Source organism: Labrus bergylta, chromosome 19 (genome assembly GCF_963930695.1).
Source record: "Labrus bergylta chromosome 19, fLabBer1.1, whole genome shotgun sequence".
Taxonomy (NCBI): Eukaryota; Metazoa; Chordata; class Actinopteri; order Labriformes; family Labridae; genus Labrus; species Labrus bergylta.
Genome location: NC_089213.1, coordinates 4,629,975 through 4,643,481, shown reverse-complemented (window position 1 = coordinate 4,643,481; position 13,507 = coordinate 4,629,975). Strand labels below are relative to the sequence as shown.

The 13,507-nt window shown below is 41.9% G+C and overlaps 2 protein-coding genes across 3 annotated transcripts; both read left to right on the top strand.

Moving 5' to 3' along the window:
- Positions 1-205: 205 nt before the first annotated feature.
- On the top strand, positions 206-4,708 carry LOC109990246 (uncharacterized). Of its 2 annotated transcripts, none has more exons than XM_020642299.3 (4): positions 206-290; positions 672-710; positions 1,712-1,778; positions 1,887-4,708. In XM_020642299.3, the coding sequence occupies exons 3-4, from the start codon at positions 1,718-1,720 to the stop codon at positions 4,370-4,372; spliced, it is 2,547 nt and encodes an 848-aa protein (XP_020497955.2). In that variant the 5' UTR covers positions 206-290; positions 672-710; positions 1,712-1,717; the 3' UTR covers positions 4,373-4,708. The 2 variants fall into 2 exon arrangements, with proteins under 2 accessions (XP_020497955.2, XP_020497954.2); XM_020642298.3 differs by having other exon boundaries at positions 213-290; positions 672-731.
- A 1,866-nt stretch (positions 4,709-6,574) lies between these two features.
- On the top strand, positions 6,575-12,481 carry slc52a2 (solute carrier family 52 member 2). The gene is made up of 4 exons (XM_020642285.3): positions 6,575-6,847; positions 7,967-8,828; positions 8,968-9,091; positions 10,990-12,481. The coding sequence occupies exons 1-4, from the start codon at positions 6,718-6,720 to the stop codon at positions 11,197-11,199; spliced, it is 1,326 nt and encodes a 441-aa protein (XP_020497941.2). The 5' UTR covers positions 6,575-6,717; the 3' UTR covers positions 11,200-12,481.
- The last annotated feature ends 1,026 nt before the right edge of the window (positions 12,482-13,507 follow it).

Genomic DNA, 13,507 nt, shown 5'->3' with positions numbered 1-13,507 from the left:
TGTTAACATGCTTTTTTATGAATTCACGTATCGTACATCAACTTTCTGCTCAAATATAACTTTAAACAGTTACATTTCACACATCTTCTTCGTAGCATTCACGCTTTGTTGTGCTGTTTTTACAACATTCAGACTTTCCGAACTTAAAAATCACATGAACACACTGAAGTCGGAAGAACGACTTCACATCTCGGACACTTGGATTATCCGAGGAGCACCTGAACGCAGCATTTAGCTAGTCTGGGAAGCAGCGAGTGTGATGTTGTGGTCATGTGTGTTGTAGTCTCAAGGTAAGAATAGGTGACTTTGTGAATTTACTTTTGAACTTCTGCTTTAAAAATATTAATTTAGGTATTCTTTAGCTCTACTCTGTTAGTTATGGAAGTTTAGTTTGCCGTATTTCCTGCAGTGAAAGTGAATGCTAACACAGAGCTAACATTAGCATGCAGTGCTGTGCAGATGCTTGTGTTCCCTAAAGTCCTACTTATTGTTTGAGACAGTACACCACATATTTTAATGTATATCAAATTGTTATGGGCAAGATAGGGGGAAAAGGTCCACACTTTTTACATCAATGAAAGTTGACATAAGTTAAAAAGTTAACAAAGTGCATTAGTATGTGATTCATCTTCCTCAAATCTATAACTTAAACAACATTTTGTCTTTTTCAGGAGTGACAGATCGACTCTTCCTGGCATTTTTCTGCAGAGGTGAATCCAACAACACTGACGGTGTGACATATTGCTTTTGCATTTTTTTTAATCTGCTTTGCTTCATGTTTGCACAACAGCAACATGTCTCATCTGAAGCCAAAAAAGCAGTTTTTTTAAATACTAAATTTGCAACAATCAATCTGAAGGTTGCTAAAAGTTTGCTTGGGGTTGGGGGTGCCTAGTGGTTAGTGCGTACATCCCATGTACAGAGGCCGGGGGGTTCTCCAAGCGGATGGCCAGGGTTCGAATCTGACCTGTGTGGGTCCTTTACCGCATGTCATTCCCCTCTCTGTTTCCACTTTTCTGTCTCTAAAACAAAGGCATAGAAAATCTTTAAAAAATCCTCATGTTGGGGCGCTGGTGGCGCAGTGGTTAGTGCGCGCGTCCCACGTATGGAGGCTGTAGTCCCCAACACGGGCGGCCCGGGTTTGAATCCGGCCTGTGGCTCCTTTCCTGCATGTCATTCCCCACTCTCTCTCTCTCTCTCCCTGATTTCCACCTCTATCCACTGTCCCATCTCTCCATTAAAGGCACAAAAGCCCAAAAATAAATCTTTAAAAAGTCCACATGTTGGTGAAGCTTAGTCTGCAGGTCAAATGTGCACAAACTGAGAGAGCAATAACTTCTTCTTTAAAATGTATATATATATATATATATATATATATTGTGATAAATTCACACTCTTCCAATGTGTTTATTGTGGATGCTCATATTGCAGTTGTGATAAATTGTGCAGGCCCATTTCATTCCCTTAAATGTATGGAAGTCAGCCTTCATTTTAAAAGTGATAATGCATTTTTTTTTAGAAACATAAATCAGACTTAAACTTCACACGTCAAATGACAGCACAACTTTAAAGGCAGACAACACACTGATCCCTTTTGGAAATAGCGATATTTTGTTCCTTCCCGTTGACGTACCCTTTCTCCTGTGACTGTTAATGTTTCTATTTGCTGAGATGAATAACTTTCTGACTGTCTGACTCTCTTTATGAACAGACCACTATGGAGGAGTATGACAACTTCACCCTCTGTGGGAAAGCAGCTGTCACTGAAGCTAATCTGAGTGAGTAAATTAGAAGTGTGTTAAATGTTGTTAAGATGACTAAATTGCTTAATTCTTTATATACAATCCATTGCTTATCGGCTCACTTTATCCCTTTTCTATTTTCAGGAGATGAGTACTATTGGAAGCTTGTTGCAGACTTCATCGGTGCTCAATCAGGAGAGGGATTAGAGCTGGAAACAGAACCATGCAAGAACAGAGTTTTGATTCAAGTAGGACTGTTGAGAGAGGACAATAATTTCCCGTGGATTGCCATCGTAGCGTGGCTCAAGAAAATTTTCCCGCGCCATCAGTCGGCTGACTTTCGCCGTTTGATTGAGAGAGGCGTCGCGACAACGTTGAGTCTGGGAAGCGATGCGAGGCTCACCTTCTTGGAATCTGGCGTCAACTTCAGCTTCGTTGGCCCGATATGCGACAGCATCGGAGTCGAACGAGAACATCTTTTGGAAATGAGGGATTTTTCAGAGCAAGCCCAGCTAATTGAGGTCACGAATGGATTGATTCTAGAGCTGAGCAACTTTGTCGTCAGGGAAAAAATTGCGCCCGTCGTAATAGTTCCTTGGCTTAGAAACTTCAATCCTGAGTTTTGTAAGAGGGGGAATATTCGAGGTGCGTATTCAGTGCTAAGAGGCAGGATAAAAAAGTTAAAACACCACTGCTGCAATTCTGAAACGAGAAGTAACAGGAGGAATGCGGTGTTGGAAAATCTCCTCCAAAGTCCATTCGAACTGGTGCCGAAAAAAACACCTGCATTTATCGTAAAGAAACGTATGAGAAGAGAGCCCGGCATGAATCCTGAAAAGGTTACAATAAAGGAGGAAAACGAGAGCCATGAAATCTCGCAAGAAGACGGATCTGACATGAACAGAGGAGAGCATGCTTCTGAAAGTGGTGAAAGCGACGGCGACACGGATGCAGCCATGAGTGACGAGGATACGTACGACACAGACGAGGCCTCCAGCCTGCTCGACATCACGATGCTGTCGGTGGAAAAGCTTCGGCGCAAGTACGGCAAGGAAACACAAGCATGCAAGAAACTCTCCTTAGACCTCCTGAAAAATCAGTACACTCTGACATGCAAGGAGCACCCGGCCCTGGCCGAGTTCGATAAAACACTCGCCTCCCTGTGTGGAGACATTTCGCTCGCCTCTCCCGTGGTGTTCATACACTACAACGCCCATTTCCTCGTTGACTTGTATGAAAGTGTTGAGGAGCAGATTATGAGCTTCGAGAGAGAGATTATTTTATCCACGGGAGAGAAGCTCGGCCGGGACAAGCTTCCAAAGTTTCAGAACTTTGTGAATGTTTCAGAAAGTGCAACTTCACGGTTCATTCATATGGCTTGTGATATTCTGAGCCCTCGCTCGTCTGACGTGCAAAACTACAGAAAGCACTGGATAGCTTTCTGCGAGGAGAAGAGGAATCCATCCAGGCTCGCGATGACTCAATCAAACAGAATTAATAACTACTTCAAAGCTGCAGCGGGTCTTATTCACCATCACAAAGAGATCGCTCTCTTCATCTCTGATCTGCTGTCATTGGACGACGACAAATGTCAGAATGTTATTCTGGAGAGTGTCGCTGCTGACGCCAACGACCCCGTGATACAGAGCCTCGTGTGCGTCCTGGCCATCGTGCACTGTAAAATCCTCGGGCCTTACTGGCAGCTCCTGAAAAGCGGGGGGGAATACTCGCTGTACAGTCAGAACATGCTCCGTCTTTACCAAAAGTTCCTCGACTGGTCCAAAGATCCCGCGACTCTGCTGGAACCTGAAGAGGCCACGAATTGTTTCCTGCAGTTCCCGTTGCAGGAGAAAACCTTCAGTGGCGTGTTTCATTACTGCGGCCAGTGGCACACAAACAGGGACATGATCAGAGCTTTCCTGAAGAGGATAGTGAAGGCGATCGCTGCCGTCACCGATGAACACCTGAGGGCTTTCTTGCCAGGAGGAACATTCGCAGAGGTCCCCCCTCCAGATTTGAGCGTACAGCTTGTTAGCTGCACATTCTCCGTCCTGATGGCGGAGTATCCCTTCAGCGGACAGAGCCCTTCCAAGAAGAGGAAACCAGAGGAGGACATGGAGTGGTCATCGGATAGCTCTCAGGAAGACAATGACGGATCTGAGTCCTCAGACAACGGTGACAATAAAGCATCCAGTTTGCAAGTCGTAAAGAAAGTGACGAAAATCGTAGAAAAGGCAGAAAAAGAACCAAAAGAGGAGTTTGAGGAGAACATGGACAGGGATTACATCATAGATACTGCAACCAGAAATGGAGGGCCGTGCAAGACGCAGTGGGATGTTGATAAATTGATGCTGCGTTTTGACGGAAAGTCCCGAGCTGAGAAACGCGAAGGAATCCGCTGCGAGATTCTTTACCAGAAAATGATCCTGAACAACCCGGACCCTCGCCTTGATTGTTTTCACGAGAACAGCACAATGATGGCAATGAAGCTGAAGAAGGTGCTCCCACGCGTGCAACCCGGATACTCGCTTGTTTGGGCCCCCAGAAAGACGAAAGTAAAGGCCGTGCCCCAAGACACAACGGTTGCAGCGATAGAGCCGAGTGAAAGCAGCGTTACATCATCGCTATGAGGGCATCGAAAATTAAGTTAGCATGTGACTTTATCATATGATTCTGTTTACAAACTGTACAGAAACACACACGATGACCTCAATCCTACCACACAAATACTAAATTATGCAAGATTCTGTTTATGCCAGATGCAGCTGCCAAGAGAGGAAATCATGACTGTATTCCCTTTAATCCATCATTTTGTATTATATTAATACTTTTCAAGAAATGTACGTTTGTGTTGTTGAAGAATACCCTTTTTTATTTTAGATTGTACCTATTTTGATCATGTGACAATATTCATAGCTGAATTTAAGAGTGTGTGGCCTCTAACAAAATAAACATCTTTGTTCATATTTTTATTGATATTTACTTTTTAAAAATTGACCCAGTTCATGACCGTTTTCTTCTAGCAGCTTGTTTTTGTCCGTCACTCAGCGGTAATCCTTGTGTCTCTTACATTTCCAGGTCTTGGAGGTCACATCCATCAGTTCATGTATAAAAAAGATTTGTCTGGTAGGAACTCAAGACAAGAAATGTGGAAGTTAAAAAACTTTGGGTCACTATGGAAGAGACTTACGAGGACACACAAAAAAGTTTTGTTTGATTTAAATTAGCTTTATTATAATCCTAATTTCTCCAGTAATACACAATTCATCATTAATTAACTTGTAATATTATCCAGATTCGACATTCACAAAATTACATTTTTACAAGAAATTTCCTTCTTATTTTATGTTTAAAAAAACTGATTCAAAGATATTCTTTCAGACACTCTCAAATCTATATTTCTGCCAGTTAAAAAAATAAAAGTGAAAATAATAAAGTCATAATTATGAGATAAAAAGTCGAAATTTACGTATCATTGACTGTACCGTTAAACTATCAATGTGTCACACAGTTATTTTGTAGGCTAAACTTCACGGTAGTTGATGGTGTCCCTGACTTTTTATCTCATAATTTTGACTTTTTATCTCATAATTTTGACTTTTTATCTCAATTTCGACTTTTTATCTCAGAATTTTTACTTTTTATCTCAATTTCGACTTTTTATCTCATAATTTTGACTTTGTATCTCATAATTTTGACTTTTTATCTCATTATTTTGACTTTTTATCTCATTATTTTGACTTTATTATTGTCATTTTGTTTTATTAACTGGCGGAAATGGGCTTCCATACAACCTAAAATCACCCAACAAGAACTTAAATTAAACTGAATGCATGCGGTCACTGTAATGTTTTCTGCAACCACAGGTCCACGAGGATGCTTCAAGGTATGGTGCGTTCGTGACTTTTGGAAAACGGAGTTCTATACCGAGCTGGAACGACGTCGATGCCACGGTTACCGATCGATCAACAAAAGTTGTGGAGCAAATTTCCCACAGTAATCATCATCAACTTTTATTATGAGACTCCAGGTCCATTTTAAAAGACATACAATACAAAAAATAGACAACACACATATACATTAGAATAAAAACATTCCCGCCTCTTATAAAAGGCACTTATACCAATGTCTCCAAAGGTATGACTGGTAGCGTACTGCACTATAAAGATAAAGATAAAAATAAACTTTATTGATCCCTGTGGGGGAAATTTGTGCATGTGAATTTGTACAGGAGCTCAAGAAAACAGGGGACGGAAAATAATTATTAAAAATAAAAATAGAAGTTAAAATCAAATCAAACATATTTACATCAGTTAAATAAAAAAAAAAAAAATACAATAAAAATACAATGAATAAAAAAAATGCAATAAATAAAAGAAAAAATACAATAAATAAATAAGAAAATACAATAAAAAAATAAAAAAATACAATAATAGAATACTCTAACTTGGGTTCAACAGCAGCATTATAATTACATTCTTTGTGTCATTCAAGCGACAGATAAATCTGTACATCAGGTTCCTCAATAAAGCTTGTAAGGTGTTAACTCCTGCATTCACAAATAGCTCACTTACACTACTCCACCTTGGCTGTTTAAGTAAGATCCTAAAACAATCATTGTAAGCAACCTGAAGTCTGTGCATACTTGATTTTTTTTAACTTAGTAAGTAAGTAAGTAACTTAAGCTAAAAGATAAACGTTACCTGTAATGTATTGACTTCAATTTATTGCTACTTTGTGACTTAACAAGAAGTGTTGAAATAAAAAATGACGGCCACTCAGACGCGTTTTAAACTGAAAACGGGAATTTTCGAGGAGAGCATGAATGCAACCAAAGGGGCGGGAACTTTGCGTAAGTGTCCACCATTGTCCAGGTTACGACAGCGTGAGGGAGAAGACGCCGTATTTCATCAGAGTCAAACGGCACAGCAGCCTACATTTCATTTAAATCGTGGACCCGGGGTAAAGCGGCAACATGTGGGGCAGCTGGTGGAGCGGTGCAGCGGTGACCCACGGGCTCATAGCTCTGTTCGCCATGGGCTCGTGGATTTCCGTCAACAGTCTGTGGGTCGAGCTCCCGGTGGTTGTGCGCGTGCTGCCCGAAGGTCAGTGTTTCTGCTCGTGGGGTCAGAGTTCACCTCAGACTGGCCCTTTACTGGTCTACAAATTATATTCTAGCCTCTGGATCTGCTTTAGTGGGATATTTACCCCCAAACTTTGTGACGTCAGCTTGTGCTAAACGTTCAGAGGTAGCTAATTGACCCACTGTTGTGACGTCAATTTCAGCTTACGCCACAGGTGTGCAGCTGTTGTGAAGGTTATTCAATTAAGAAGAAGAAAATAAAGTAAATGTTTTATGATGCAGCTAAGATCGGGTCTAAAAGAGTCGATGAAAACGCATATTTATCTTCTGAAACTACAAGACAACCTGAATCTGACGACGTTTAACAAGTACTGCTAATATAATGTGAGCCATACTTCACATGTGCTTAACTTTTTTTTACTTTTATTTTACTGAATGGTTTATTTGGTGACATTTCGGTGGGATATATTGCACTAATAACCACTATTACCGTATTTGTTTGAGTGAAGAGTGTCATATTAAAATGACTGAGAGGTCATTTTGCTGTTCATATTTTCATGCTTTTATTTTGAAATTTTCCCTACGCAAGACCTTACCTTGTGACATGATGGTTATAAAACAGGTATTACATATTTAAAAAAAAAAGGTATTATAATATTGAACTATTTGATTAAACCCTGCAAGACAATTTCAAAATGTTATGACTTAAAATAAGAGACAAAATCATGATCATAAGGCTGCAGCCATGCCCCCTCCTCTTTGTGTGCTAATGTCTGTCTTTTTTGGAGTGTGTGTGGTTTGTACCTCTTCGATGATAAATAACTTTACCCCAAATTTCATGTTACACATCCTTTCCCTAAAGAGCTGGGTCGTAACGTTTCTGTGTTTGACGTTTGCGTCACATATTTCTAATACGTGTGAGACATCTGCACATCATTGCTCGTAGTTCTCCTCTCCACTCATTCCTTGAGATGTATTTTAGGAGGATATTCCTCTTGATTGCATGCTGGACAGTTTCTCGGGTCACAGAGAGGGGACAGAGGAGCCCAAGAGGCACAAAATGAAGGAATTTGAAAAGTCCTTCACACCGATATTTCCACTAACATACATCTGCCTTCCTCTTTCTTTATTTCTTTTTTAGAATGGAACCTGCCCGCCTATCTCTCAGTACTAATAGCGTTTGGGAACCTTGGACCTATAGCGGTGACCATTACACACCACTGCGCTCCAGGACGTTTAAATGAACGCCTCATCATCCACTTTATCCAGCTGCTGGCGGTGGTTGCGTCTGCTCTTCTGGCTGTTTTCTGGTCACACACCGTCACAATAGCCGGAGAGGAAAGATCTCTGCTGTTCCTTCTCTTCACCTTCGTGCTAGCTTTGGTCTGCTGCACTTCCAACGTCACCTTCCTGCCTTTCATGTTCCGCTACCCTTCTGAGTATATCCGCACCTTCTTCATTGGTCAGGGCTTAAGCGCCTTGTTCCCCTGTATCGTGGCTCTGGGACAAGGCGTCAGCAAGCTGGAGTGTAAAACCGTGAATGGCACGGTGACGCCGGAGTATTTGCAGGAGAATTTTCCGGCACAGAACTTCTTCTGGTTCCTGTGTGTCATGCTGTCGATCTCATCAGTGAGTTTCTGGGCTTTAACACGGAGACAGACAGAGGCACAGAAAGACGCTCTGCCACAGGACGACGACGACAAGACAACAGCAGCCAAAAACGGAGAGGAAACACACCCGCTGCATAACGGAGCGACGACACCGGTGTCTGAGGAGCAGGTGCAGGTCGACGTACAACCTCCCGCTCAGACATTTTGGACACAGCGGAACATCTACCTGCTGTTCCTGCTCGCCGTCTCCAACGCTCTCAGCAACGGGGTCCTTCCCTCTGTGCAGAGTTTCACCTGTTTACCCTACGGCACCATGACCTTTCACCTTTCCGTGGTCCTCGGAAACATAGCAAACCCCCTGGCCTGCTTCCTGGCCATGTTTGTTGTCCTAAGGTGAGAAAAATGGAAAAGTTATTGAACACAATACAATTTATTTTAGCTTTTACACTTTTTTCACAGTTGTTGTGACATTTTATAGTTTTGGCAATTTTTGTGACAGCAGTGTTTTGATTGGCCCAATTTTGTCTCCCAGGTCCTCCGCTGTTCTTGGCTTCTTGTCTTTAGCAGGGGGAGCATTTGCTGCATATCTCATGGCGTTAGCAGCACTCAGCCCCTGTCCTCCTCTCCTGGGAAACCCCACTGGCGTTGCTTTAGTGGTGAGTCCAAATACTTCGTCAAAGGTTCAATTTAAAATGAGTCTAACGCCCACTAAGAATTGGATTTGATCGAAAAGAAATGTATATAAAACCCAGCTGCCTACTATGACTAATCAAAGTAAACAACACGCAGCAGCCCTAACCTGGTGTCTCTAAACATGAAGAACATCTCCTTGTGAGTGTGTGAATGCGTGCTCCTAAAATCACTGATACGTGTCCCGATCCGGTTGGGACGAGTCCCTCCAGCACAGTTATGATGAGGCACAAAGGGAGGCAATCTCTGTCTCAAGCAGCTGCTGAACGACAGCACTGGCAGTCTTCTTATGGCTGAGTTGACACGTGCTCCCCTCTGATTGGTTGATTGGTCTTCTGTGCACCAATCAGGCTTCTTCAGTGGCTGTACAGCACAGGTAGATGGCATCAGCATCAACTTGAGAAAGCACCGCCCACTTTCCATCATACACACGACCACACTGAGGTAGAGTGGGACTCTCTCAACAGGAAGAGTCGGGGGTTTGATCCCCAGATCCTGCATTCACATGTTGAAATGTCCTTGGGCAAGACACTGAAACCGGAATTGCTAACATTGTGGATTGAATGGATTAGTTACAACTGATTGACACTTTACATAGCAGAGTCTGCAGTCAGTGTGGGTATGTGTGAGACTGGCAGTAGAAAAAGCTATATAAGCTCAAGTTCATGTACGCACGCACGCACGCACGCACGCACGCACGCACGCACGCACGCACGCACGCACACACACACGCACACACACTCATAGAACACTCCAAAAGGGAATTTAAAACACGCACAGAGGAGGGGGCGCAGCTGCAGCAGTAACAGCGGGGGGGGGGGGACACTTTGTACAACACAACTCTGAGATTTGAACAGAAGAATCCATTTCAGAGCTAAAACAAAAGTGTAAAAAAAGAACATAAAGAATAAATAAACATAAGAGTCCAACCTGAGATTTAAGACGATATCCCATATTTTATTTTAGTTGGTACGTTAAAAAGTATAAAATACCCCAAAAACTGTGTTTTTCCTCTCACGGATTTAATAAAAAAAATCAAAATGTCTTAAATATCAGTGTCTCTATGCAATTTGAGCAGAATTCAACTTTAATTATTTAAAAAATTCTACAGTAAAATCTGCTGAAAAGTCTCAGGGGTACAGCCAGGGACATGAGGAACAAGAATCCATGGAAAGTTTCTCGTCACCTCTCGTCAGCTTCTTTATTTCGGCAGAAGGGTTCCTCAATGAATACAACATAGTAAAGACTTTTAGTTCTACAATTGTTTTGTTTTTTTTTAACGAGTGTTTTCTGCCGTTGCTCTTTTCCTCGTGCTGGTTTAAAGTTGATGAGCGGCAACCTCCAGTGTGGAAAAATGAAGTCTATGCAGAAGTTCAAAATCCTGCAGTTCATCGAGTGTCCACTAGAGGCTTGCTGCAGAAGCACAGAAAGCCACATACACACCCATTAAAGAAAACACATTTTTACAGCAGAAGTTTACATCTTTACAGCCTGGTAAAAAAAAAACTTAGTAGGTCTGATTAGCTCATGCCTGGAACGGCACACACTGCACAGGGGATGAATTTTATGATGAGTCATCCGTTTTAATTTCATGAAGAATATGAATTATTCACAATAAGGTGCTTAGCTGACCTGATTGACAGGCAGGTGCCATGTAACGGTTCATCAAGAGGCTTACAACGCGCCTCAGCTCTCAGCCTGTCGTTAAGTTGAGACAGAATTTACTGCATGGTGACCGCCATCGATGGGCTTCCAAACCCCCCCCTGCGGTAACAGATGGGTGACGTCACTCAGGCTTCATCCATTCATATTTACTAGTCTGTGGTTCTCACTGACCTGAGCTGCTCTCTTGCTCCCTCTACAGGTCACCTCCTGGATCATTTTCACGGGCCTCTTCTCCTACCTGAAGGTTGTGATTGGGACTTTGCTTCACGAGGCCGGTCATGCTGCTCTGCTGTGGTGCGGCATCTCCATCCAGGCAGGCTCCCTCATTGGAGCTCTCACCATGTTCCCCATGATCAACATCTATCACATGTTCGCCCGCGCTCAGGAATGTGTGGATAACTGCAGCTAACCGGAGAGAGAGAACTGTTATGGTTTCACAGACAGAGTCCCCTTTCATTTTCCTGATAACCCTGTTTTTGGGGTTTGTTTTTCCCTGAGTGAGGCACCTGATCTGTCTCCACCTCATCTGCCCTCTCATCCTCTCCTGGTTCACAGGCCTCCAAGGCAGCGAGAGCACAAACATTCCTGCACAATGGGAGCATTGTGCTGCTGCACGTTGGCCCAGGGGATGTAAGATGCATATGATGCAGTAATACCACAAGTGCTTTGTGTGGTGTTTTATAAAGAGTCTCTGTGATACAAGTTGTTTACTTTAGCCAAAACAGACGCTGATGGAGTTGTTTGCCACAACAAGAGACCACATGGAAAACGATTCTCCGAAGGGATGCAGTGATGAACTTATTCATCCAAGTTTCTTCTTCTTCAGTTTAATTTGTAAGAAATATTTACACTATGAGATGTAAGCTGTGATCCTGTTCATACACAAGAGCCTAGGAGTGTTTGTTTTGAATCTTTTTTTTAGTTTTTAATGTTTCACTACCTCTGATCGATGTATCGTTAATCGTGATCATAGCTACACTTTCATCACCTCCAGATTTTTCAGTGACGCTGCGCTGACGTCAGCAGTAACTGGAAACATGCGGTTCATTTTGATTCAGCACCATTCCTTTATTTTGTGATAAAATTATTTCTTTGTGCCTGGAACTGTCGAGCTACTCGTGCAGCGAGTCTTTTGGGTGACGTCGTTTCTCGTAATGTTTTATACAAACATTTTGTATCATTTGAGATTTTTTCCATATTCCTTATAAACACTAATGCCATGTGACCTCTCAGGAATAAAGTCTGACTCCGCTGAGTCATAAAGTGAACAGTTTTGCACGTTGTGTAATCTCGCTCTTTGAAGTAACTAAATGTATACCTCTGAGATGCACTAATACCTTGTAAGGTCATTTTATTAATCATGCTGCTGAAGTACATCACATTTAATAACATTATTAAACTCCTCAGAGGTTTACAGAGTCTCCGTTAACGCCGCCTTAACTTTATGGTTTTAAGCTTATTTTTTTTAATTGATCTATTCGCTGTTAAATTCTCGTGCTGATTTTGGACTTGTTTATTTTTGAACACTGAAGTGATCTGTGACTGTCTTTTGTTTTTTGTAATGACCATCAATCAAAAACCAGATGTTTTTGATTGATTCTCATACATGATGTGACTTCAGATGAATCATGTACATTTTACTCTCAAAATGACTGATGAACATTAAACATTTTTTTTTTAAAGGACCTGAATCAGTTTTGTTTTGTTTCTAAGCTTCAGAATTCAGGATGTGTTTGTCCTCTCTGCCTGTTTGACTTTTTACAGCCGAAACTGAACGAACAACAACGACCATTAATTACTTTTCTGAGCCAACAAATATGTTAAGGGGTGAATGAAAAACAAAACCTTTAACCAATAAAAGTGCCGTATTATTTGTCATTCACATACAGCCACAAAGCAAGTAAAGACAAAAAATCTGATACCATTGGCTGATATTTTTCCTAGAGCTGTGTTCGATCTGTATGCAGATCAAATGCAGTTATGTAATATTTGTGGAAAAGATATATTATGAAGACAAGATGGTCACTCAACTGTAAAATAACTGAATGTACGTGCGTCACAGTTTGACATTATGGAGTGTGATGATGCTTGTTGCAATCCATACAGCGCCCTCTGCTGGTGACAGAGAACTGCTAGTGTAACACAATGAAACTAAAATAAAATGCCAATTGATTGGTGAATAAATCGAATATCGGTGCATATCTGAGTTAAAATTAGTTGATACGATACTCACTTGAAATGCTAATATCAGCTGGCCGATTAATCGGTCGGGCTCTGGCAATAACAATAATAAAGAGAAGGCGAGAGAGTCACATGAGCCACAGATAAGAGGATATCCATAAAATAATCAGTTCTCACAGGACGCTGGAAAGCCTAGTGGTTATGGATGCCCCATGTACAGGTGCTGTAGTCCTCATCGCAACGGCCATAGGTTCCAATCCGACCTCGGCCCATTGCTGCATGCCCCCCCCCCCCACCCCCCTCTCTTTATTCTCCAACTTTTCCTGTCTCTCTTCAGCTGTCCTATCGAATAAAGGCAACAATACATTCATAAGTTCCCAGAGACAATTAAAAGAAAAGAACACAAATGTTACACTATAATCGAAAAGGCAGAAAGCTAAACTGATTTATGCCAAGCTAACTGCCTGAGGCTTTTTTTTAGAAATAGGACTGGGAGTGTGGTATCGCTCTTATCTTACTCCATCCTGTGACGCGTT